The 24,937-nt window shown below is 40.9% G+C and overlaps 2 protein-coding genes across 2 annotated transcripts; one reads left to right on the top strand and one right to left on the bottom strand.

The window, feature by feature from the left end:
- Window positions 1-8,443: 8,443 nt before the first annotated feature.
- dalrd3 (DALR anticodon binding domain containing 3) lies at window positions 8,444-19,067 on the bottom strand. The gene is made up of 13 exons (XM_041047083.1): window positions 18,635-19,067; window positions 17,190-17,497; window positions 16,683-16,993; window positions 15,669-15,727; window positions 15,394-15,495; window positions 15,233-15,297; window positions 14,806-14,864; window positions 14,608-14,690; window positions 14,295-14,421; window positions 13,705-13,763; window positions 13,403-13,519; window positions 13,249-13,317; window positions 8,444-12,978 (listed from the first exon to the last, which is right to left on the bottom strand). Exons 1-13 carry the CDS (start codon window positions 18,866-18,868, stop codon window positions 12,859-12,861), a joined length of 1,713 nt encoding a protein of 570 aa, XP_040903017.1. The 5' UTR covers window positions 18,869-19,067; the 3' UTR covers window positions 8,444-12,858.
- A 1,185-nt stretch (window positions 19,068-20,252) lies between these two features.
- LOC121187723 (formin-like protein 10) lies at window positions 20,253-23,830 on the top strand. Its single transcript, XM_041047116.1, has 2 exons — window positions 20,253-20,833; window positions 20,985-23,830. The coding sequence occupies exons 1-2, from the start codon at window positions 20,299-20,301 to the stop codon at window positions 21,272-21,274; spliced, it is 825 nt and encodes a 274-aa protein (XP_040903050.1). The 5' UTR covers window positions 20,253-20,298; the 3' UTR covers window positions 21,275-23,830.
- Window positions 23,831-24,937: the final 1,107 nt, after the last annotated feature.

Genomic DNA, 24,937 nt, shown 5'->3' with positions numbered 1-24,937 from the left:
AAGATGCACAGCTGTAAAATATCTGATACTTTGACAAAGAAAAGAAAGTCTTTCCCTTCTTACTGTAATCTCCCCTCTCTGCTGCTCTCCCTCAATCCCTCTGTCTTCTCTTTCTCTTTCTTCCTCATTAAACTATGCTCCACTCTCTTTCTCCTCTTTTTTTAAGCTCTTCTTTTCTCTTTCTATTTATCTCCCACCAATTTACACCTCATCTCACCCCCACTTTCTCTCCTCCTCTTTTTTTATCCTCTTCTTTCCTGCTGGCTCTCACTCTTCTTTTCCACTCTGTCTTTACACACTTCTCTTCCTCATATCCGTGTTTTCTCTCCATTTCTCTCTGCTATTTAATTGCTTGTTGCTGTAGCTTTCAGTCCATTTCCACCTCGTGCATTTACTCCGTCCTACCTTCTGTTATCCCCCTTTCTCTCACTCTATCAAGCCTCCTCTTTTTATTCTCAGGGGCATCCCTGACCCCATTCATTCATCATCATTCAAGACGGTGGACCCGTTTTCTGCGATTACTCTACATGCTCCGCTCTCATCCCATCCCTGTGTCTTCCAACCACTTTCACGTTCAACCCCCCCCCATACCATTTTATCCTCCCTCCCTTTCTCTCGCTCTTCTCTCTCTTTTGTCTCGCTCCAACCTATTGCCTGAGGCGAGTGATTGACAAGCAAGCGGGGGTCTTGTAAAGGGGAGTTTCTGGTTGGTGGTGAGGGAGATGAAAAGGATAAAGCGTCCTGGACCTGCCCTGACAGCACTATTGAAGAAAAAAAAAAAAAGACTCAGTGTAATTTGTCTTGTGCTCAGTCAGCAGTGCTATCCAAAACTCAGATGGCGCTAGAGTACGAAACTGATTAACAATGAAAATGGAGTTACTATTTACACACAAAAAAAGAGTAGAAGAAGGTGTCCCCAGCAGACTTACTCAGACAGCATGTCTGCATGATCATTCAAACCGGTATGTCCCACATGTGAACAGCCAAAGGTTTTATTTTGAAAAGCAAAACGTAAGTGAACCACGGCTACAAATTTGAAACACTTAAACGTTTTCGTGCATCTGCACCTGCAACAGTTGTGGTCAGAGACATTATGTCTGCCGGTTGTCCATCCCATCCTAACATAACACAATATCTCAGGAACACCTTGAGGACTCACGGATGAACTGATTAGATTTTGGTAGTGAAAGGTCAAAGGTTAAGGTCACTGTGACTTCACAAGAGCCTGTAGCACACACACTGAAGGATCTCAGTCTCCTCAGGTATAACAGTCTGCTCTGTCCACCAGCTTTACTTCCTCTCCCTGTATGATAACCAGGACAGGGGGACTCCAGTTCCTCTGGTAGTCCAGCAAAAGCTCACTGGTACTGAGCTTCAGGTGACTGTCTGTACTCCTCTGTTGAAACAGTACCTAAGTGAAGACAACATGTTTCTCACTGGAAATTATTCCCTGGCATCATACATGACAACACAGTAATAAATACACTTAATAACTCTCATTAAATTCCTTCAAAGTCTTCACTGCAACTTGACGGGTGGGCAGAGGTGGGATTTCTACTTTTATATCACATCAAACCAACTGCTTTAGGTAGTCAGTTAAAGTCTTGGGGGATTTTTGTTATAAACAGCAAATAATCTTTTTTCCAGTTTTCTGACCATAAAACACCCAAATGTGAAGATGCAGTTCTGCCGTATTTTCAACTTGGAGAAAACTAGAACAACACTTGAAAGAAGGATCATCTGGGCTCTTTTAAGACAGCTGCCATGTAGTTAATTAGGACTGATGACATAACAAACAATAGGAAACAACCCTCAAACCAAAGGGGTTTGTGGGTATGAAGAGATAAATGTTGGCATCTGGCAGCCAGCAGTTCCTCATGCTTGGAAAGCTGAGCACAACAAAATGAGCTGAACCACGATGCTCGTATTCAGCTGCATCTTCCTGTGACCTTAAAATGTATGAGCACCAAAGAAGAAGAGCGTTGACACACTTTTCAGGGGTTACAGGAGCCGAATTCAGTTTTTTAACTACTACCATACCAAAGATTTCTCCAAAATTATTATTATTATGATTGTTTAAATTGTTTAAAAAAAAAAAAAAAATCAGGTCTCATAATACACTTAGCCGATTGAGCTTGAGTTTTATACATACTCTGCCAACATAACATATATTGAAACCATTTGAACTACATTCCAATGGTGCAGGCTTTTTTTTTTTTTTTTTTTTTTGCAAAACCTCTGGCTGAGTTCAGGACTTGTCAGCTCAGTGAAAACCTGTCGAAACATCGCCACCATGTGGTGAACCTGGTGAACTGTGCTGAGATTACATCATATCTCTACATGCCTTCAAGTCAATTTGCGCTGTGTTAAATGTCAAGAGTTGTGAACGCTGTGACCAAACCCAAATGACGGCACACACATGACATGGTGTAGGCAACGCTCAGCAAGAACAGAGTACAGAGCCTGACATAAGGCCTCTGACACACACAGTTTGTGATACACACCATGATATGTTATAGAATGTACAGTTTGAACATAAGGGCATTTAACGCGTGTTCACACACACACACACAATCTGTAAAAAAGAAAAAGAGAGAAGCAAACAGCAATGAGAGCATTTGCAGTGCAACCATGCTCAGTAATCGAATATTCAAACTAAAGAAACGTCTTTGTGAAAATAAAGCATGTAAATATGCAGAAACAGGGAGTGAAAAGCTCCAGCTGTGCTGCTGCTCTTGCTAAAACACACAACAGACCTTGGAAGCAGATGATTCTCCAAATGAGAAAATCAAACAGTGACCTCTTTATCACCTGATTCATGCATCTGCGCGCGCACACGCACACGCACACGCACACGCACACGCACACACAGCAACCTTGAACACACTCCCTTTGAGACTTAAACCCACCTGTCTTCATCTGCATCATCCAGAGAACATTGTGTGTGTGTGTGTGTTCATAGTGGATATAACAGCATAAACATTGGGAATAAAACAGATGAACAAGGATGAGACAGCATATTTGTGTGTTTGTGTACTTGTGACTGTATAAGTAAGTGCTTCTAAATTTGGAGTAACTGTAATACATACAGGATGTAAACAGAGTTGAGAAAATTACATTTTCAAACAGCAAAACTGAGCTCAGTGTGTTTTTTTTTAACAGTGCTACAAGTTTTCGTGCCATGGAAAGTTGAGAAAAAGTGACAGGATCTAACATCAGGGAAATGCTCTCCTTCAAGCATGATTTTAAATCATTTGTGAGACATTTTGTTTGACATTTGTGAAAAATCAAAACCTTTAAGAATCTGAGACCAAGAGAAGTCTCCCGTCCTCGTTGGCAAATTGTAATTAAAGCTGCAGGTCTTTCAGGCTTGAATGATAACTATTAAAATGAAAGGACAGCTTGCAAATTTCCTTCCAAAGCCGTGTCAGCAGTGATCTTTACATACCCGAGACCAGATCCTCTCACGAGACTGGGTGTGTGGCTATGGAAGGACTGCCCGGCACTGTCTTATTTCTGGTTTCATCATTCCTGTAGTGAACAAGGTCAAAACATAAAACCTGTTAACTTGAATGTTGATGTTTTTGGGTGTCAGAGTTGTCAGGTCCAAGTCATGTCTATGTCTCTGTGAATGACTTATAGGAGTCTGACTGGTCACCTTTTCACTAATGAAATATAGCAATGTTGTTATGGGAAATTAAGCTTCTGCAAATGTTAGATTAAAAAAATTCTTGCTATACCTGCTTGGATGTCCATTTCTAAAACCTACATACACTTATTTTGTCCGCATCGTAGTTTTTTTTTCTATGCACATTTTCTAACTGTAACTGAAAAAGGAGCATTGGCTAAATATGTGTGTGTATGTGCATGACTTTGTGTTGTGAACTCCGTGTTCTGTAACAGATACTTATACAGCTGACTGACGCTCATTACTGCAGGTCAGGACAGGTTGTGAGAAGGAGGAAACACATCATTAAACTGCTCTGTGGGCTCAACACATCTATTGGTTATCACTCCTCATTTATGGCTGTAAATGTCACGAGTTTATGCCACAATTTCCAATCAAATCTAAAATCTATACATTAAAACAGTTATCCTGTTATCAGTTATCCTGTTTTAATGTGCTCAGGGCCCTGCATCTCAGTGTTGATTAACACTTTGCCTTTGTGAAATGGTCTGTCAGTTGCTTTCTAAGTGCTGTGCTGGCAGGGAGATGGATCAAGACTGCGTGGGCTGGGACCATCTCTCACTCTGCGCACTGTCCTGGAAGAAATGCTGGAAAGGGAAGAAGCTGACAGCCTGAACAGGTGGAAGTGTCTTGTCCCTGGAAACACCATAAGTCAACAATCAATTTTTTTCCTCTCCTCTTTACAAAGATAAAGTACCTTCTGTAAACACACTAATATACACTTGTATTTCCAGCATATCAGATTTTATTCTTTCCCTCCACTATTTTTACAGTATTTACGCATATTTAAATTGTAGTACCTGTAGTAATAAACCCACAGAGATTTAAGACCTGACTCCTTCTCTCAGCTTTACATACACTGTAAATAATTACCACAATTTCACAATTTTCAGCTGTAAAATTTCACACTAAATTGCCATATTTTTACTTTACAGGATTTAACTGTAATGTCCACAGTATGAGACTGCACTTTCAAAGTTTACAATAAAAACAGTGTCATCACATTAAACTACGGTATTATTTTCTGTTTTAATTATTACCAGGATTTCGCTGTATTTTATTGTGTTATTTCACCGCAAAATACTGTATAACAGGCCGTTTCCAATACAGCGAGGGAGAAGTCAAAGTCTGGCCATCATGGCGGTCATAAGCGGAGTCAGTAGTGTGAAAACACTTACACGATTAAAACGTTTCTTGTTGACCAGAAATTTGTTCATCAACACAGATTGTTGTTTAGACGTGATATGAATATAATCGAGGCAAATACACTATCGTAGACTGCCATATAAGCATTCGTTTTTCAGATAGCTGCCTGCTATTAGTTAGCTAACTAGCCATGTCACCAATTCTTTAAAGTATGCTCACGTGGGCTATCATCGGGGAAATACTGAATAATTAAATGATTTAGGAGGACTTTGTTGAAACCATGAACACAGATTCTTGGCGACGAATACTGAAAATTATATAACAGACTAAGGTGACAACTTTTTCCATGATTTCGACGGATTTTCATCAAGATCGAAGACCCTGGTGTCTTTGCGTCGTATCCCAGGCAACAGGCAACAACACAGCAAATTACATGATTTGCAATGAATTGTGGGACCTGCTACCGCCAGTTATTTCAAATATCAACCGTTAGCAGTACCTGGACTTAATACTACCCGCCCGCAGGAGAACAAGAGAGAAACCACTGAGAAGGTAATTTCCCCTCTTTTTTCCCCTTTGCATTCGCTCCATATTGACATTTTAAGTGTTGTCATGATGATTGTCATATTCATTGTTATTCTCTGACCATTTATTTCTACAGTCACACCAAGTGACACCCACCACCTCACCGAAGTGGAAACCACACAGGTTAGTTCAGTTGGTTTTATTAACTGTTTGTGTGAGCTAAAAGGACGTGTTGTGTCACGGCAGAATGAATATTTGCTCCACATTTTGATTTGAGGCTATGCTGCGGTAACGTTAGCAAGTTAGATAGTTGGTTTAGCACTGTCGAAGACACCCACGCTGACGTTTCTCTCTCATGTGTAAAATTCTCAGTAGAGCAGCACGTAAGCTAAAATAAAGTGTTTTTTTCAAGCATTTCTTGCGTTGTTTTCAACGCCCAAATCCGTTGCATTAAACGTAGTGCAATAACCGAAATCTTCTGTTGAAAACTCGGTCAAACTTTGAGACGTATGTTTTAGCAAATGAACCCTTCATATTCTGTAGCGTTTGATGTGAATTGGTCGTCCTGTTTTTTCAGTTAACGACATTTTGCATAGGCAGCGGTACATTTTCCTCTTTACATAGCAAGTTATTTTAATTGCCTGTATTTTGGATTGTTGATTAAGGAATAATGTTCCACTGTAAATTTAGTGGGTGTGTTTATGTGTCTGATAACGTTAGTCACTTTATTAAGCACATAAAGCTGCACAGTAACACTCACAATTATCGCTATAAGTGTGGTGCGCCTGACTGCACACAAATGTACCTCAAAGCTCCTGTTCTACAAACGCATATGTATAGAGAGTACAAATCAGTTAGATTGCCATGCAAAAAAGTGGACACAGTCTTAAAGTGTGTGGCTCACCCTTGTGCATTCAAGTGTGATACTGTAACCTCTCTTATACAGCATTTGAAGACACACACAAAAGAGGGATTGGAAATGGATCCAAGACAAAGAGGAAGCGTGGAGGCATCAAAGCACATGTAAGCACTCTAATGCGCAAACTGGTAGATTTTGAGTGGCAGGGAGTGTAGGATTTTTTCAACTTGAGAGTATCCAAAAAAAGTTGAACTATCCATACATTAGTTGGAATCGTTGTACTGTTGTACATTTTTGCACATTTTAATTTTAATTTTTAAAGCTGTTTGTAAAGGGTGTCCCATTTGTCATGACCCCTTGTTTCCATTTGCAGCCATTTTGATTTCATTTATTGTTTTTAATATTTACGATTTGTTCTGAATAAGTTGGGGGCATGTTTAACTGCCTATGAATGTTGCTGTTGAATGTAATTGTACTTTGCACTTATAAGCTTGATTAAAAAGTGAAAACAAATCATCATCATCTTTGTTCTGTTTTCTTTTTTGAGCATAAAGCGAGAGGGTGCAGTAAATTTCTAATTAAAAATGGATTTTACAATATATTATTCTGCTAATTAAATTGTAAATTTACAGTAAATTATTGGTTAATAATTGCATTACTTTTACAGTAATTCAAAGTGAATATTTTCACAGCAGTTTACTGTATTTATGTCACAGCTAATTATTGCTATATCACGGTAATTCCTTGGGTGTGACAACCATGAATTTGCAGTAAAGTATTGTTGTTTTGACATAAATTACTGTAAAATAATTACAGTAACATGCTGTGAATTAATTACAGTAAACTGCTGTGAAAATATTTATGTTTAATTACCGTGAAAGTAATGCAATTATTAACCAATAATTTACTGTAATTTCACAGTGAAAATTCTTACAGTGTAGTTTCATACTGTCTTCCAGCTCAGAGTTTAGCTGCATGGCCCACAGCTCTGCTGCTGTGGTTCACACTTATCGCTCTCATCAGCACTGTTTTCAGCTCCAACAGTCAAATTTATTCAGCAAAAAAAAGCCACTGGTCACTACCTGCTCAGCACCAAACAGCAGAAAGTCAAAGTTAGCAACTAAACTAACAAGTGGATGAACATATAGGAACGGTTAGAGGTTATACAGACAGATATTTCCTGCAGGAGTTGGTAGTGACCAAAACGGATTTAAAATAGAGTCAATACTGTACTGGAGCTAATGTTGCTCTGTATCTGGGGGGGGGGGGGGGGGGGGGGGGGGGGGGGGGGTGGATTTCAGACATGCTGATGTTGAAATCATGAAGGGAAAGCTTTAACTCTGCTTTTTGCTATTCATAGAAGTACATGGGGAAAAAAATGACTTTACCTGAACAAGTAGGGACTTCATCCGGGGAAGCCTCGACACCAGTATCAAATCCAGAGAGTCCACTATGAAGATGTCCAAGTATTTACCCACTTCTACAGACGACAAGACAAACACAAATAAGTCAATTCATGTAATTAATGTAGAGGTTTTGGTTTGTGGGAAATGGCACTTTTCACTGATGCTGTGAGGATTCCAAATGTACCATAAACACAATCAAAATAAATTTTTTAAAAAGGAAAAAAACACAAATGGTATTTGGCAGACAGCCTACTTTTATCTACCAAGCTCATTCTTAATGGTTTCAGGAAAAATGCCACTACAGCATAATCGCCCTCTTATCATCTGTCCTATTATTTTAAGTTGATTATAATAATCTGTTAGTGGATAATTAAAATTTTAATTCCTTCATTGTTAAGTTGAGCTAATTGGGAAGCAGCTGTGCAGGATTATTGTCGACACTAACCAACAACACTCAGTTACAATCTTCTCTCAAACAGCAAATGAAATTTAGAGGTTCCAGTAACTGCCAACATGGTCTCCTATCTAGACTACATACTAATTGGTGCTAGTGACCTTCCCCATGGTGAAATACTCCACTAATAGCATTACTATTATTAAGACAGTCAATTGATTTGTCTGTACTCCTCAGTTCATTAAAACAGAACCAGTTCCTCCAGTTATTACCTTATTATACATGTCTACCAACTTGTGCCTGACTCTTAGTTTCACTATGTCATTAAATCAAAATGTCACATTAAACATCAACAGGTCACAGGAGTTAGAAATAATTTATTGATCCCACACGTGTACAAGAAGCATAGATTGGAAAGTACAGGTTAGATTCAAGGAAGGAAAAAAGTTGTAAGTGAGACACACAGATGTGTGTGTGTGTGTGTTAGGCTTAGACAGATACAACCCTTTTACTTCTCTGGTTTTAAGACTCGTGTGATTGGATAAATATTTTCTCCCAAGCTTTTCAACCCAGACAAGAATTTAATTCTGGAGGAAAGGACACTTATTCGATTATAATATAAGTAATGCTAAATTTATACGTACACTGAACATCAGCACTACAGTTAACTGGTCCAACCCTTGTGTGTGCACGTGTGTGATTTGTGCCACATATAATGGCACAGAACATCAGACAGGAACAGTGAGAAAGAATGGAAATGCAGGACCTTCTGCAGTGGTACATGTCACATTAAAGTTTGAAATTTACTGTCTGGTTCATAATCAGTCTGTCACTTCTTTTCCTTCCACCTTCCTATTTATTTTATTGACTGAATGAAAAGAGAGAACAATAGGGGAACAAACAATGGATAAATGTTTGGAAATCAGGAGGACAGCTGAGGGATTAGAGAGGAAATAAACAGGGAAAGGAACATAAGAACAAAAGAAGAAAGAAAATGATTCACAGTAAGAACAAACCGCATAAGGAAGAAATCAAATGAGAGGAAAAAGAGTCCGGGGCCAAGTGGCATCATAAATACGGTATATATCAAGTTTCATAAACCCACGATCACACAGTTGCATCTGTATGTAATAACACATAAAGATAGTATGGATTTCCAATCTGAATCCAGAAGAACCAACTGCTTTGATGCCGGTTTACTCACCAAAACAAGGATCAAAGAAGAGCTGCATTACAGTATATGTAACATACAGGTCAAAGGTCTGTGCATTGACAGCAGATACAGGAGGAGATGGAGGGAGAAAAAAAAGCAGGATGGAGATTAAACTGGGACAGACTACACCATTCAGGGTAGATGTATATTCACAAAGTCAGCAGACAGCCTCATTTATAAAATATGAAAACGTATATTTCATGTGAGCAAATAAAATCATCTGTTTCTGCACTGTTCCTACTCTGGCAAAGGAGTAGCAAATCTTTGGCTTGAAATCAGCCATTAATCGGTGCCTTCTTTTTGTAACTGAGCTTCCAAGAAGGGAAATGATGATCAACAGACAGAAGGGAAGAAAACACAGAGTTAGAAATCCATGCAAGAGGAAAGGATGTACACAGAGAAAAAGGGCAAAGACAAATGGTACGTCACATTACCAGGGTTGTATCTACAATGATGGATCACCGTTAACAGCATATACTGTGCATCCATGCAGAGTGTGGGTTATTGTTGTATCTATGTAACTGACCTAAGGGCAGTGCGCTGCAACGGAGCACAGGGGGATGTATCTACAGAATAACAGCATCAGTATGTACATCTGTCTGACGCTGAAGCCAGAGACAAACACACAGCGAGAGAGTCCGTCATGGTGGTTTTAATTCTGCAGATGGGAGAGTCACCGAAAGTGTGGGTGGACAGATGTGTGTAGGAGTACGTTTGGCAGTATTATTTAGATTCAGATGGGCGGATATACTTCTGGGTCAGAGACAAAGGGACGTTTTCCAGGATAAGAAAGAATGTCCTGTGAAGCTGAGGCAAATACTGTAAATGTTACCGGATGCAAAGCTATGCACTGGTGTTGCTGATTTTTATTTGGTTTCAGAATTTTTTTTTTTTTCACTATTGAAAACAAGAGAAAAGAAATTGATGGTGTTCGTCACAAAGCTGTAAAATAATGAGTTAGTTTCTCAAACTAATGAGAAACTCATTTTGAGAAGGTTTCTCATTGTTTTTGAGAAACTAAGTCATTATTTCGAGAAAGTTTCTCATTATATGGACTTCCAGGATATTTTTTTTCATCACATTGGCAGAAATGGGCTTCCACAGTTTCAGCTGAAAAAACCCTCATATCAGGATTTCCAGACATCTGCATGAAGAAAATTAATCCCAAGTACTTGAACATCCAAAACCTGTGGAACTAAAATTAGGAAAGGTCGGCTTAAGCGCCACATGTGAGGACTCATGTAGTGAGTGACGTACAAGGGCTCTTATCAGAGAGATGGAGGAAATGATGACAAAGGGGAAGAAGAAAAGAACAAGAAATGGCTGAAGGTCAGAGATGTTGAAGCCTGATGGGTGAAAACATGGCAGCACCAGAAACACACCATTGTAAGTGAACACACTGCATCTATACTTACAATAAATCTGTTTATAGACACAGTGGGACAGTATAAGTCCCTCATCCTGCATCTCTCATGCTTTAATACTGTGGTAATTACAGTGACAGTTAACGAGACAGTTACTGTAAATAAATAAATCAGCATGTTGTAAACATCCCCTTCCCTTTTCTTTAGTAAATGAATTGTCCATTGAAGTAGTCCATTAAAAAAAATTCATAGTTGAAACAGGAGCAAACAACATTTCATGCAGTGAGAAGTGAATATGTAAGATATTTGATCTTTGTGTACGACACAACTGAAATTAAAACAAGATTAAAACAAGTAAACAAGTTATGGCACATTTTAACAAACAGTAGGTAACTGAAACGGCAACAACCCATTTCCCATTTCAGAACTACCAAAGGATCAACTTTAGGTCAGTATTTTTCCCTTCCCAAAATTTAAAAATAACATTTTTGGCATAAAATTCTTCATATACATTATTTTCATGCCACTTCATGCATATTCTAACATTTTGGCACGTGGTCCTAAATGCTGCTAATGTACTGTTTTTGTCACACCTGTTTATCTGGTACATGTTTGTTTGATACTGAACATTTGTGATTTGTCAAGCACAAAGAGTATAACTAATCTGAGGGCTGTGAATTATCATATGAACACAGCAAATAAGACTCATTATGCAGAATCTCTCTCTCTCTATATATATATATATATATATTTGTATAATGTACAGGTCTACAGTTTTTTTCTAAACTGACAATAAATATTTGTGTGGTATGGATAAATGCAAGGTGGCCAACATACATGAAACTGGACCCTCAACAACAAAGCCTCATAAAAAGTAAGATTTTTTTAGGCAGTGACTAAGACATTTGTGTTTCAAAGAGGGGAGACTGTTAGTGACATTAAATAGTAGGTACTGAGATGATAAGGCAATTTAGAATCTCACTACAGTTTAGCTGGGTTGCCTATACTGATGCTGGGATTTTGGCACCAGAATCATGGTGGGTTTTGTTGTTAGGTTAAAATGTACTGTATGGTCACATAAGTAGGGAACTTATAATTACAAAGTAGAACTTCAACAGGAAAATATAAAACATCCCATGTTTGCTAACTGAGACACTGTACCTTTTGCCCCATTTAGCTGTTAAAATTCTGCTGCGGGGTATCCATAATGGAGGGAAATCTACACCCAAATGTAGCTAATCCAGATTTAAAGGAATAGTTTGATATTTTGGGAACTACCCCATTAGCTTAGCTTAGCACAAAGGCTGCAAACAGGGAACAGTTTACCCAGCTCTGTCCAAAGAATCTACCTACCAGCAATTCAGGCTCACTAACTGATTCTTGTTTGTTTAAATCTGTACAAAAACTGAAGTGCAAAAACAACAATTAGCTCTTTTAGTGGGTTTATGTGCCAGACTATTTCTTGAGAACAGTAACTTCCTGGAGTCTCTGCTGGTTGCCTGGCAACTGGCCCAAGCCAAGAAACAATCCAATAAATAATAGCCCCATGAAATATCAAATTGTCCTTCTTACACATTTTTGTATGGATTAAACAAACAAGATATAACGTGCTAATTAGTGAGTTTCAGAGATGCTGGCAGGCACATTTTGTTACCCAGGCAACCAGTGGAGACTCCGGGAGGTTCCTGGCATGACCAAGAAATCATTACAGCACGTAACGCCCTGTAAAGCCACAAATGTCATCACCGCCTAGGGTCTATTACACAGAACACAGAAGAAACAATGCATTAATAAGTGAGCTTTAAAGGTGCCGCCAGGCTAGCTTTTGTTTGTGCTAAGCTAAGCTAAGCTAAGAAGCAAATTTAAAAAAAAATACATTTCCCAAAATAGCAAATCATTCCTTAAACAATATAAAAACACTTTCTAACCACATTAATCTGTCCCGATCAAGCTGAACTCACTCACAGTGTGCAGAGTTCAGAGTTTACCAATGTCACCTTACATGATTGATGAGTTCCGGCATCTGTCCAGCCACAGGGATCAATCACAAAGAGCTGTAGAAGCTACATAGGGGGAAACTGACTGTAACAATGCCAGAAAATAGGGAAGGCTAAGAATGTGTTTCTACGATGAAGCTACAGTTGCAAAACATAGGTGAGTGTGTGTTTTGAGGGGTGTTTGTGAGGGGTGTGTGTGTGTGTGTGTGAGGTGGGTGGGGAGGTAGGGCTAACGGTGGTCAAAGCAGGAGTGAATCGTGTCGAGGCTATAGTTGCCTGATGGGGGGAAGGTTGAGGGTGTCCAGAGCGCTGTGGTAGAGCTCTCTCAAGGCTCTCAACAGATACAGACGACAAAACATCTGGTTGAAGAGATGAGGCAACGGCTCCTGGAAAGAAGGAAAGAAAGAAAGATGAGATGAGGAGGAAGGATATGGTAAGAGCATATGTGGAGGTTAAAAAGGGAAAAAAGAGAAAGGGAGCAGATGATCCAGAGAGAGACACACAGCATTCATCTACAAAGACAACTCTGGAGCACTTAAAAGTCCACTCCAGTGTATGCATGTACTATACGAACACAAAACCAACATAACATCTATGACGTAATCCAGTTTAATCAATCTTATCTCTTCTATGGCAACACACAAATGCATCCTCACCCCCAGCACGTGGACTCTGTTGTAGTACGAGCTGAAGTCTTTACTGAGAGACACGAGAAATTTACAGATCTGAGGAACACAAACACATTTCTGAGTTACATTAACACCAGACTATGCAGCTTGTTGAATCAGTTCATCTAAATCCTTCTCCTACCTGTTCAGTCTTAATATTGACCCTGGCTCCTCCCCCTTCTCCGTCTAACGCTCGTCCCGATTGGTCCAGCAGCTCGGAGAACGGAATGAGGTAATTGAACAGGAGAAGCCACTCGCCCTGTCAGTCACAGCACAGAGACAGGACGTCAGTATCACCACAGAAATGTTGCTGTGAAAAGCTTTTAGTCGAACATGTCCCTTAATGGAACGAGAAAAATGAAAACAAAGGAAAACAGAGGAAAGGGGAGACATATAAGCATAATACAGAGCACAATAACATAACAGTATAAAATAAAGTGGCACCTCCTCTTTCAGGGCAGAGAAATCTAGCTGGGAAGCCTCAGGGATTTCTGGGTACAGACCTGTACATAAAACAGTCACATAAACTACATGAAAGTGCATGCTGATACACAAATCAAATTCAAGCTTATTATAAGTAATAACTGTAAACAAAAAACAAAACAAAAAAATAGCTCCATAAAGCTGTGATTCCAAACATGAAAAAATTGTGGAGTAGCTCAACTAATTTGAGAAAATTAGAAATGGTTTCAATTTTTAAAAAATATCCACCAATTTGTGTTTAGGTGGAAATTAAACAGTTATATAGGATTTCAAATTGGTGTGAGGCTGATCTTCAGTATATTGACTGTCAAAATAAGCAGTAGCCTTCTAGCCACAGCAGGCCTGTCACACTGGATATGTCTCAGTTTCTCGCTGACGCAGAGTCCGTTTTAGCACCTTAAAGCCATGTCTTGCTACTTAAAAGCATATGAAACCTAGTTGACAAGCAAAGAATAATAAAGAAATGAATTAAATCATTCAGCTTCTGCTAGGCCTTGTGGTTGGAAAAAAAAAACCTGATTAAAAGGACATCAAGCCTAAACAAATCTCACCCTTCTCCACTCCTCTCTCGTAGCTGTCGAACAGAGTGTGCAGTCTGGCGCAGTTGTACATCACAAACACTCCTCCTCTTGGCCCTTTGGTGGACACACCCCCTTCCTTCTGGACGTCAAGTGTCACCTGCACACACACACACACACAGGTGTCAATCATTCTGACTCAGCTAATTATATCACAGAGTAAACTGTCATCAGTTTCTCTGTGAACAGAGAAGGTGTTTGGGAGAAATACACATTCTTAAACACACACACACACACACGTAGTGCATCTCCAAGCACAAAACAAACAGCTGTAACAATCACTCACAGGACTAGTGTGGACCGTTGACAGCAGCTCAAATCTGACAGTGGCAGAGGTCATGACCCTGATGATGTCATCCCACGTCTGACCTGGAGGGGGACGAGGCATTACATGACCTCATCATTTCAGGTGAGTTTCATAAGTGAGGACCATACAAGCACTGACCATGTACATAAACGCACACTGTTTTAAGTGCACACGCACCTTCTACTTGATCGCCATACTTCATCTCTGAGGCCTCCTTCATTTGTCCTCTTCTCAGCCTGGAGGAGAGGAGGGAGACAGAAACAACAAAGGCCTCATTTCCACAGACAGCTGGGCTAAAAATATACTGCGATCACACAGAGCTGAAGAAAACCACCATCGACGCCCTGTAGTGTTCTTTTAATTTAGTTCAATTACAACTGCAACTTTACAGAGCAGAGAGGATCATAGTTAAACTGTCTTTTGTGCTAATAAATATCTGTGTGGTGGAGAGCTGGGCAGGGGGAGTGGAGGCGGAGAAGAGGAGGGGAGGGTAAGAGAGACAGGGAAGACAAGAAAACCTAAAGACTAGGTAAGAAATGGTGAAAAGAGATGAGAAGAGATACAACTGTCGACAAAAAAAAAACAAAACAGTGATGTGTCTTACTGCAGGTACTGTGCAGCAGTGAGGTGAGAACCAGGAGTCTTCACAGGCCCACACACCAGATGTCTCTGCAGACACAGAGAGCAGAGTGGGTAAAAATAGGAACACAATGCAGTACATGATTATGTGTGTATGTGTGTGTGTGTGTGTATGTGTGTGGCTACCTGTGTATGTGTCGCTCCACTGGCTCTCCACAGCATTGCGATCTGCTGCTGGCGGAACTCATCCTGACAGGAAGTCACATGCAACGCTGTTGCCATGGCTACCTATGAAAGATGCAGAAAGAATGGACAAATCAGTGCTTTGTCTGTTGCTTTTAATTGAGAAAAAAGGAAATTGTCAGTGTGTAGTGCACATTTGTGTGTGTGTGTGTGTGTGTGTGTGTGTGTGTGTGTGTGTGTGTGTGTGTGTGTGTGGTTGTTTTTTGTGCGTGTCTCACTGTGCAGTCAGTTGTAGCTAGGTCCAGTTGTGCCAGGTGGGAGACACTGTCCCTGTGTACTGAAACAGATTTACCAAAAATCTCTAATCAGAAAATATATAACACCAACTACCTGTTACCCTACCACTATTTTCTCTTGCTTAAAGCTGTGATAACACATGAAACATGTCTGTCATGTCTGTCCATTAAGTATGGAGTTGGAGCCAGGAGACTGTTTTATGAGCTTGGCATGAATTAAAACATATTTTTTAGAAATGTTTTTGCAAATTTATTAAAGATCTAAAGCTGAAATTTCTCATTCACCAAAGCATGCAGGCCCTTAATTAAGTATTTTGTAAAAGCCCCTTTGGCAGCAATTACAGCTTCAAGTCTTTACAAGCTTTGCACATCTGGATTTGGGCTCTTTACTCCGTTCTTTCTCTCAAGCTCCATCAGATAAGACGGGTCTGTGGCAGTGAGTGAAATGCCATCTTTACAAATTGGCAGCTTTATCCATTTACAATTAAAGGCTCAACACAATGAAGTGTGCTAAAAGTGAGGGGGAATGAATACTTTCTGGAAAATGTTTGAGACATGAACAAAGAAATGAATGTAGACAGAAAGAAAGGAATGATGAAGGGTTGGAGCCTAATTTAGTTTCTTCAATTGATGTACAATCATTAATAGACCATCGGACAAAGACCACATCTCAGACTACCAAATGCAGGGTCTGTTGAGACTATTTTTCAACACAAAACAAAAGGAACAATGGTGTAGACCAGACAGAAAGACAGTTCAGGTTTTTAAATGGCACCACCTGCAAGTCTGAGGGGCAATTTTCTTAAATTGCAACCTTCATTTAGACATTGTGAAAACAAAGTGATTGTCACACAACCTGTTTTCCCCTCACAAAAAGCAGCACAGCGCAAACACACTCATAGAATATAACAATAAACTATAGCAAAAATCAACAGTACCGGATTCTCAAAAAACAAACAAAGAAAAAAAATCAAATGTACCTCTTTGTGGTCTTACCTGTGCAGGTACCAAGGCTAGGGTCATATCCCAGCAGCCCCTCTTCCTGGAACACTCGTTTCAGGTTGACCCTGAGCGCTCCCTCGTCCTCCCCCTCCTCCACCTTCCTTCCTCCCCCTCCGCTCGCCCTCCTGCCTCTCTCTGTTTCCCTCTCTCTGTATGGGCAGTTCTCCAGCGCCTCCTGGATCTTCTCCTCACGCTCCTCATTGGTCCAGTTGGCCGGCGCTGTCGGCCAATCGATTCCTAGAGCTCGGAGAAAGGTGATGATGTCGCTGTCTTCTGGGAGCGTGGGACAACAGGACACTGCAAATCTAAGACAGGCAAGGAGATGCACATCAGCATGTTACACCTATAGCTGCAAAAAACTTATTTTCATAAGCAGTTTATCTGTGTGCTATTTTTTAAATGACTGATTAAATTATTTAGTCTTTCAAAAGTCAGAAAATATTGAAATATGGGTCGTGGATGTGGTGGATTTAAGAGAGAGTCATGCTGGAATTAACTCACCCCTGTCCTCTCAGCAGCGCCCCCATGTGGTCAGCCAACAGAACAGTCCTCAGCTGGCCCAGAGTCAGTGTATCAGGAGTGGGTGTGTTGGGTTTAGGGTGCAGCGCGGGGCAGTTAAGCACCACACAGCCCTGCCTCTCACTTGAGGGCTTCAGGTACTCGGTGGCTCCACCTGACAGAACGGCTCTGAAGGCCGCAGCCCGGTCCACCCTCACCCTCAGCCCCTCACCCATCACCTCCCCACCAGCCACAGGGAGAACCCCACTGCCACGAAGGGACAGGACCCGGGACATCACTGCTGGAGGAACCTGGGTGGATACAAGGAAGGATTAGAACATCATCATATTCACGCATGGATAACAATGACATGAGGGGGGGAAAAACCTGCTTCAAAAAATCCATATCAGTGCATTTCTAGTGTGTAAACACATTACAGATGCTCATATTGCAGTCCACTACATGCAAACACAACATCCTCCTACACAAGGACGCATGAGCACGCTCACAGATGCAATGTGCCAGAGGTGGTGGTTGAAGGATGAATTTATTATAATTGTTTACACTCCAACACACTGTTTATATAACAGAGTCACACGATCAAGCTATGAAACAGCCATATGTGTGTTTTTGTGCCTTCCTGTTTCTTGGCCTGCTGCTGTGCGTGTCTGTCTGACCCATATTGTATATGCCACTCATGGGTTAATAATTACTGCCGCAGGCTGCTAGTGTCTGGTCGATCATGATGGGGCAAAGTCAGCGGACTCCATGGGGTTCTGCCTGTCTCGGTATGACTGAAACACACTGATGATTTAGTAATTTTACGCGTCTTTACTAAAGATCTGTGAGAGTCCACTCTGCTCTGATTTTCTATTTTCAGGCAGGCAGCTGGAATCAGCTGAGCCTTATAAAGCAGATAGTTCCGGTCCTCTGCTCCTATTGGTCGAGTCACGTTCGAAACGGTTGCAAACACTTTCCATCCATTTAAATATTCTATTCAATTCAATTCAATTCATTTCATTTCATTTCATTTGAATGTCAGGTGAACACTGAATATTGCTAAAGCGTTTAGGATAATACAATTAAATACAAATGAGAATAAATGAACCATAATCATTATTATTCTTAGCATTTAACATTCATTTGCTCCCTAGCAAACGTGATTCCCTCAGTACCTATCTCGGAACTATACTGATTAACGGAGAAATAAAATGTAGACCTTCTTAGCATATATAGTTTAGCGTGTTAACCAACGTTAGCTGTGTTTAACATCAGAGGATGACACCGTTTAATGAGAGGGTCCGGCGGTGACTCCTGTTTTCTTTAAACGAGCGTTCAGCTGATAGCTCCATTCGGTGAATTTGGTGACAAAAAAAAAAAAACACAGCGAAGCGAACATTAAGCCCAATAAAATGCCTGCAAACCCAACAGGTATCAGTCAAACCAACCTGTCCGTCCGCATACAGCGTGTTAAGCATCGTGGTCGGCGACAGAAAGTCCCTGTTTCGCAGGTTTTTTGCGCTGCTCTCCTTGAACCAAAGCTTCTCCGGCTCTGGGAAGATCCTGTCGCCGTTTCCGCGGCTGGAATCGGGGACATTTTCACGCTTCCCCCGCAGTGCGGAGCTCAGCGCTCGGACTGTAGGGGTGATCCGGAGGGGCGAAGGCTCCTCGAGATTCTCCATCACCACCCCGACACAAACAGGTAAGCGTGCTACCAGGCTTTCAGCACATCCACACCCCGCTCATGTCTGCTGTTAAAACGCGCTCACGCTGGTCGGTGCTGAGGCACGCTGCCGAGTTACATGCGATATTCCAGCCGCACGGTTGATCAGTGATCGATATTGGCTGTAAGGAGACGACTGCATTGGCTGTTTTTCCTCCGTGGAACTAGTGAAGTGCAGTCGTGTTTCTGTCGGGGTGATTTTTCGTGTTGGACCAGTGGGACGTCCCTAATAGCGCCACCCAGTGCATGGCAATAGTAAAATGCAATCTTAACTGCACTACATGGCCAAAAGTATGTGGACACATACTGTCTGTGCCTCTGGTCTGAGCACCTACTTTAATTTGTGGGAATCTTAATGCTGCGACATACAGTAATATTTTAGACAGCAGTATGGTTCCTACTTTGTTTCAGCTTGACAGTACCCATGTGTGCAAAGTGAAGCCCACAAAGAAATAGTGTTTCCAGTTGATCTAAAAAATCTTGATTGATTTGCATAGAGTTCTGACCTCAGCTGCACCAAACACTTTTTTTTCTCTCCTGTGGGTGAATGGGAGCAAATCCCTGTGGACATAAGAGGAGGCTTTTATAGGAGCACATTAACGGCCATGTCTTTTTAAGTTTTGGAATGAGATGTTCAGCAGACACATAGGGGTATGAATATAATAGAACATAAAACTTTATTGTCATTGTATTAGGGTACAATGAGATTGCAGAGCAACTCCCGTCAGTGCAATAAAGAAACACACAGTAAGACATTAAAACACACAGGGATGTTAAAAAACAAACAGTGAAATAAAATATGAATATACATGTAATGTTTCTGTTCACATACATTTGACCATGTAGCATATTTGCATGAATATATAAATTAGGAGCAATGACATGACTAATATCACTCACTACTACTACTACTACTATTATTACTACTTCTTATGATAATAACAGCTGATAATAGCTTTTGATTAAGCATGTTCAGGACCTGAAAATACAATACATTATTTGATTCATCAAATAAGTTCCTCTCCACTCAAAAATGTGTGTAGCTTCAGAAGGCTGTTTTCTCATTCATCTGCTGAATGCAATGCTTTAATACCACTGTGACTGGGTTGTAATTAACAATAACAAAACAAGAAGTTGAAATATATGATTATTATTAATATTTTAAAGATTTACTATTTTAAAAAGCATCAGATTATTCTCATCATACTTTCATGCTTAACTGACTACACTTTTTTTTTAAACCTTCTGAGTGAGCCATCTACAGTAGATTATTTTTGAGCTCGTCTTCTTCCGGCTCAAAAATATGACGTAAAGGGGCGCACATATACAAGGGAGGTCTTTGTAGTAAGTTGAGACGCTTCAGCTGCAGTATTTTCCACAAGAGATAAGATGCACAACTGGCAGGAGAACGAAATCAAAGAACTTCTGACCATCCGGGGGTCGGAGGCGATCCGTAACCAGATCACGGGCACGGTGAAGGACTCTGTAGTTTACAGCCGGATGACCAAACTGCTGGCGGAGAGGGGGGTGTACAGGTCTCACATGCAGGTGATCAGCAAACTGAAGGCGCTCAGGAAGCAGTACATCAAGTACCACCAGCAGAAGACCCGCTGCGGGAGCGACCGTGTCGACTGGCCGTTTTACGAGCAGTGCCACAGGGTTTTCGGGAATGCCCCCGCGGGGAACCCGGTGAAACGGCACAGGAGTCCCACACCCCCACCTGCACCCTCACCCCCACTGCAACCTCCTCCTCCTCCTCCTCCTCCTCCACCGCCCCCGCCGCCGTCGTCTGCCCTCAGCGAGGAGCATCAGGAGGTGGTAGTCGGCCTCTGGGATGAAGTTGACAAACATCTGGGACCAGTGGAGGCAGAGGACGACGAGGACCAGTACAGTCCATCAGAACAACTACACACCATTAACGCCAGTAAGTATTTGTGTTTCTGTTATAAGAAAGGATAGGTGGATGAGCTGCATGGTCCTGAGGTTGCAGACACCACTGAGGGTGGGGGATGGAGTTTGACAGCTGTGTCACTGTCCTGTCACTGACTGACTGTGTTGTGTCTCTGGTTTTCCAGCATACACGGTTCCCACGAAGAAGAAGAAGACAACGGTAATGGAGCAAGTCTCTACTTTAGTGTCAGCGACTGTTGCCCAGCTCAGAGAGATGGACGCCGCCATGCAGGCGCAGGAGGACGCGCGACTGCAGAGGTTAATGGACCATGAGAAGGAAATGCAGAACAATCTAATGAGCCAGCTCGTGGCCATGCATGAACGTATCAGTCGAGAAAACCACGAGAGACACCTTGAACTCGTGGACAGGATACTCTCTAGGTTCCCTTCGCCGTCGGCACCTTCGGGCCGCTGACCGACTCTTCCCATGTGAGTTGAAGACGGCTTTCGACATGATTATTAAGGTGCAGGGAACACTTCTGACTCTCTCCTCCACCAGCTGACTAGTGCCTGAGCTCCAGTTACTTTTATTTTCAATGTATTTTCAAAAAAAGTCACTGAGATCATCTTGCCTTTGACCTCAACTCGGATCACCTGCAGCTCTCACAGATCCAGGTTTAAACCAGGCCCTGCTCACACTACAGACCCACGTCCTCTGTTCTGATTCACTGCTCATGTTATCTGTTTAGTTAATCCACAGACATACATTACCATAAAATACCATAGTAAACTAACAGTGAAAAAGACACGAGTGCACAGGAATAACAACTCAACACTACTTTGAAAAGGACAGAAACACTGCACCATAATAAACAACTGTAGCACCATCATTTCACTTCTAAAACCAGTCTGTTAAATGCTTATTGCAGGTGCAATATACCAAAAATATTGGTAGTACTCTTTTTAATCTTTTAAACTCAAAATTCAGTATCACATTGGACTCCCATAAAACACATATAACTATAAGCTATACAATAACTGTATGGTACTTTATACTAAAAGTATAATCATGTAATAATTTAAAGATGTGTTAATGTCTTTTGCTGACTCCACACACTCTGTGTACAATCTGCTGAATGTGTGAATTGGCTCAGCTGCTGAACTCAGTGTCAGTGTGTTAGTCATATTTCATCCCCAGCTTCTCCCAGTCTCACTTTTACCACCCAGTCTTTGTTTATACCCTTTGTGCAGAGTAAATCTGAGTCAATACCAGACGGCAGCTGTGCTGGTTTGAGTAGAAAAGATCAGACCTGCCATGTGAGGCTGAAAATCTGAAATTTAGAGAACTTAGCACCTGCAGTGTGAACACAGCCTTCAGTTTACAGGAAAGAAGACAAATGTGTCCCAAAAACAATGTCATGTCATATCTGACGTATGGATGGATGTACTGTGCCTCTTTACCACCTCAGCTGAGCACGTTGGTGTGAACAGGGAACCAAACTCCTCAGCAAAAAGTCACACAGACAGCTGCAGCCTTTTGTTGTAGGAAACTCTTTACTAAGCATTTGCTTTCATGTGGTATCATTCATACGCTGGACGAGCTGTTCAACAGTCTCACTTCAGTAAATCATAGACGGTTACTGTGCGACGTGGGTGGTAACACTGTTGAAATTTGGCATTTAGAGAAAGCATTGCTGTGTCAGACATTGATGTAAATATCATGTTTCAGTTATGCCATCCAGTAGTGCACAATGAAACCAGAACGCACCGTGGTAAGACTGCAGTAGAAAAAACGCTGCTCTTTATTGGTTCATGAAGCGTATTACAGGTCATAAAATGATGTATGGCGAAGGATAATGTAAAAATTTAGAAAAAATTGTACCCTGAACAATGTGCTGTTACAAACGAAGAATATAAAATAATGTGCGGTGAGCTCTTGAGTCGCCGCTCTAGGTGTCATTCTTGGCTGACACGAAATTCCCGGTTGCGTTTACTGTCGTCAGCAATCCGGGAGAAAACGTGTCATTGAGGAAAAACACCTTATGCGTCAGACATCGAACAAAGCTAAATTCACTCTTTGCACACGGTAATACCCATTTTCAAAATGGCAGAACAACTTTGAGCTGCCTCAGTGGTGTTAGTTTCACTTTTTTTCACTGATGGTGAGCAGTTAGCACAGGTTTTATGAATCAGAATGGGAACTTAAGCTAAATAGGCTTTGGTTTGTCCATGCAGTGCCATCAGCTTGGATGTGTATTAAACAAACAAACAAGTTTTCAGCTTCATTTTCAAACTGACTGAAGAAAAACAGAGTAATCTGCAGTTGGAAGGTGAGGATATAAAAACACAATTCCTGGTAGGAGAGAAGATGCTGATGAAGAAAGATGAGCTCACCGTCAGCCCATCTACTTAGGATGTCTTGTGCGTTATGGGATGGAAACGGACCCCATAACCAGCTGGAGCACAGAATCACAGCTGCATTATGGGTTCCGTTACAATCCCATCCACCAAAACGAGGTTCAGGGCTGGCCTCGGGTCTGGTCTGGATAGCACAGCTAATAAGAAGAAAAAATATGGTTATAGACAGGGAAAAAAAAGTGAATTTACATTACATGAGTGGGACAGATCAATCAAAATTTTATGCTGTATAAAGTAACTAAAGGTCACATAGCATGCACTTGAATAAAAATATGGAGCTTTAAAGAGTCAGTTCACTAGAAGTATATGAAACTTCTGTAAATCTTTTTCTAATTAGGGTGGACTGATCCTTTAAATCCAGTTTTATGTAGCAGCAACAAGACCTCAAACAGCTTAGATTTATTTGTGGTGTCTCACTATAAACCACAGTAATGATTATCTAAAGCCCCTGAGCCTTGTTTCCAGTGTGGGACTGTGTAAGCAGCAGAAAGTTCAGATAAATAATTCATTTGACAGTTGTTACACATCAGCTTCCTCTGGCTCACTTTGTTCTGTTTTTGTTTTTCAGCGGCGATAAGATCTAATTTTACATCACCAGCAATGATTCATGTAGTCTAATGAATCCTCTGCTCTGTAGGCTGTGGTTTTAGTTACATCTGAACCAAATGGCAAATGTCTCATCCTGAGTTTCATACAAAGCAACAGCTGACTGACAGTATTTTACTTGAAACTGGACTCGACATATTTCACTTACAAATAACTGAAACATTTTGGATGCTCTAAGAAAATATTCTTTCACCTTATGGCATTAACACTAAAACTGACTTTAGTTTTTACAGAAAATAGAAACATTGATCACATTAGTCCTTTTAAATTTAAGCACAGCTCTGAAAATGGAATAGGCATTACAAAGTATAAATCATGTTATTTTTAACCTCCTATTTTAAAGATTACTCTTAAAGTGTTTCCTTATAAATGTATCACAGAAGCACATTTTGGGAATCCACCAATCTGCTTCATTTGGAGCATTGAACCTTATTATACTGTAACCCTGCATGCGGAGGAGCAGCAGCAAAATGCCACTGACACTTCTGTCACAACCTTGCAGCTTCCTCAAGATGCAGGAATCCGAAAGAAGAATGAAAAACAAATGGGTTCATCTTTGGAGAAAAACTGATAAAGCTTACTTTTTTTTTTTTTTTAAACCAGGCTCAACATGTGGGATTTTGAATTGCAGACACTAAAGCCTTATCAAATTTTCCGCAAGGCTGTCTGTTACATATTGGAGGCAAGGATTGTTGACTTATCATTTACAGTATTACTCTTACAAACAGTCCTTTTTGTATTGGTGCCCCATCTTGAAAAACCTGTTGTGTGTTATCTGTTAAGAGGGAAGAGAGAAAAAGAAAGCAAGCTGCGTGGGGCACGAGAGGTCAGTCTGACGAGGAAGAGCTGATAGAACGATAAAAGGAAGGAGAGAGAGAGCTAAAAAATTTAAGGAAGAGATTTACATCGTAGGACTCCTTCCTGTGGAGCTTAAAATGGGCTTTGAGAGCCTGATCTGAAGCTGCCTTAAACTCTAATGTCCTCAAACGCTTCAAATAAACCTGGAATATAACAAAATAATAAGGAAGTTGAAGAAAGAAAGTGGACTTAGATAAAACAGCACAAGCTCCAACATGCTTTCAGTTTGCCATGTATACTTCAAGCCTTGATAAGA

The sequence above is a fragment of the Toxotes jaculatrix genome, chromosome 2 (genome assembly GCF_017976425.1).
Source record: "Toxotes jaculatrix isolate fToxJac2 chromosome 2, fToxJac2.pri, whole genome shotgun sequence".
Classification (NCBI taxonomy): domain Eukaryota; kingdom Metazoa; phylum Chordata; class Actinopteri; family Toxotidae; genus Toxotes; species Toxotes jaculatrix.
The sequence above is the reverse complement of the archived record's forward strand: the minus strand, read 5'-3'. Positions and strand labels throughout refer to the sequence as shown.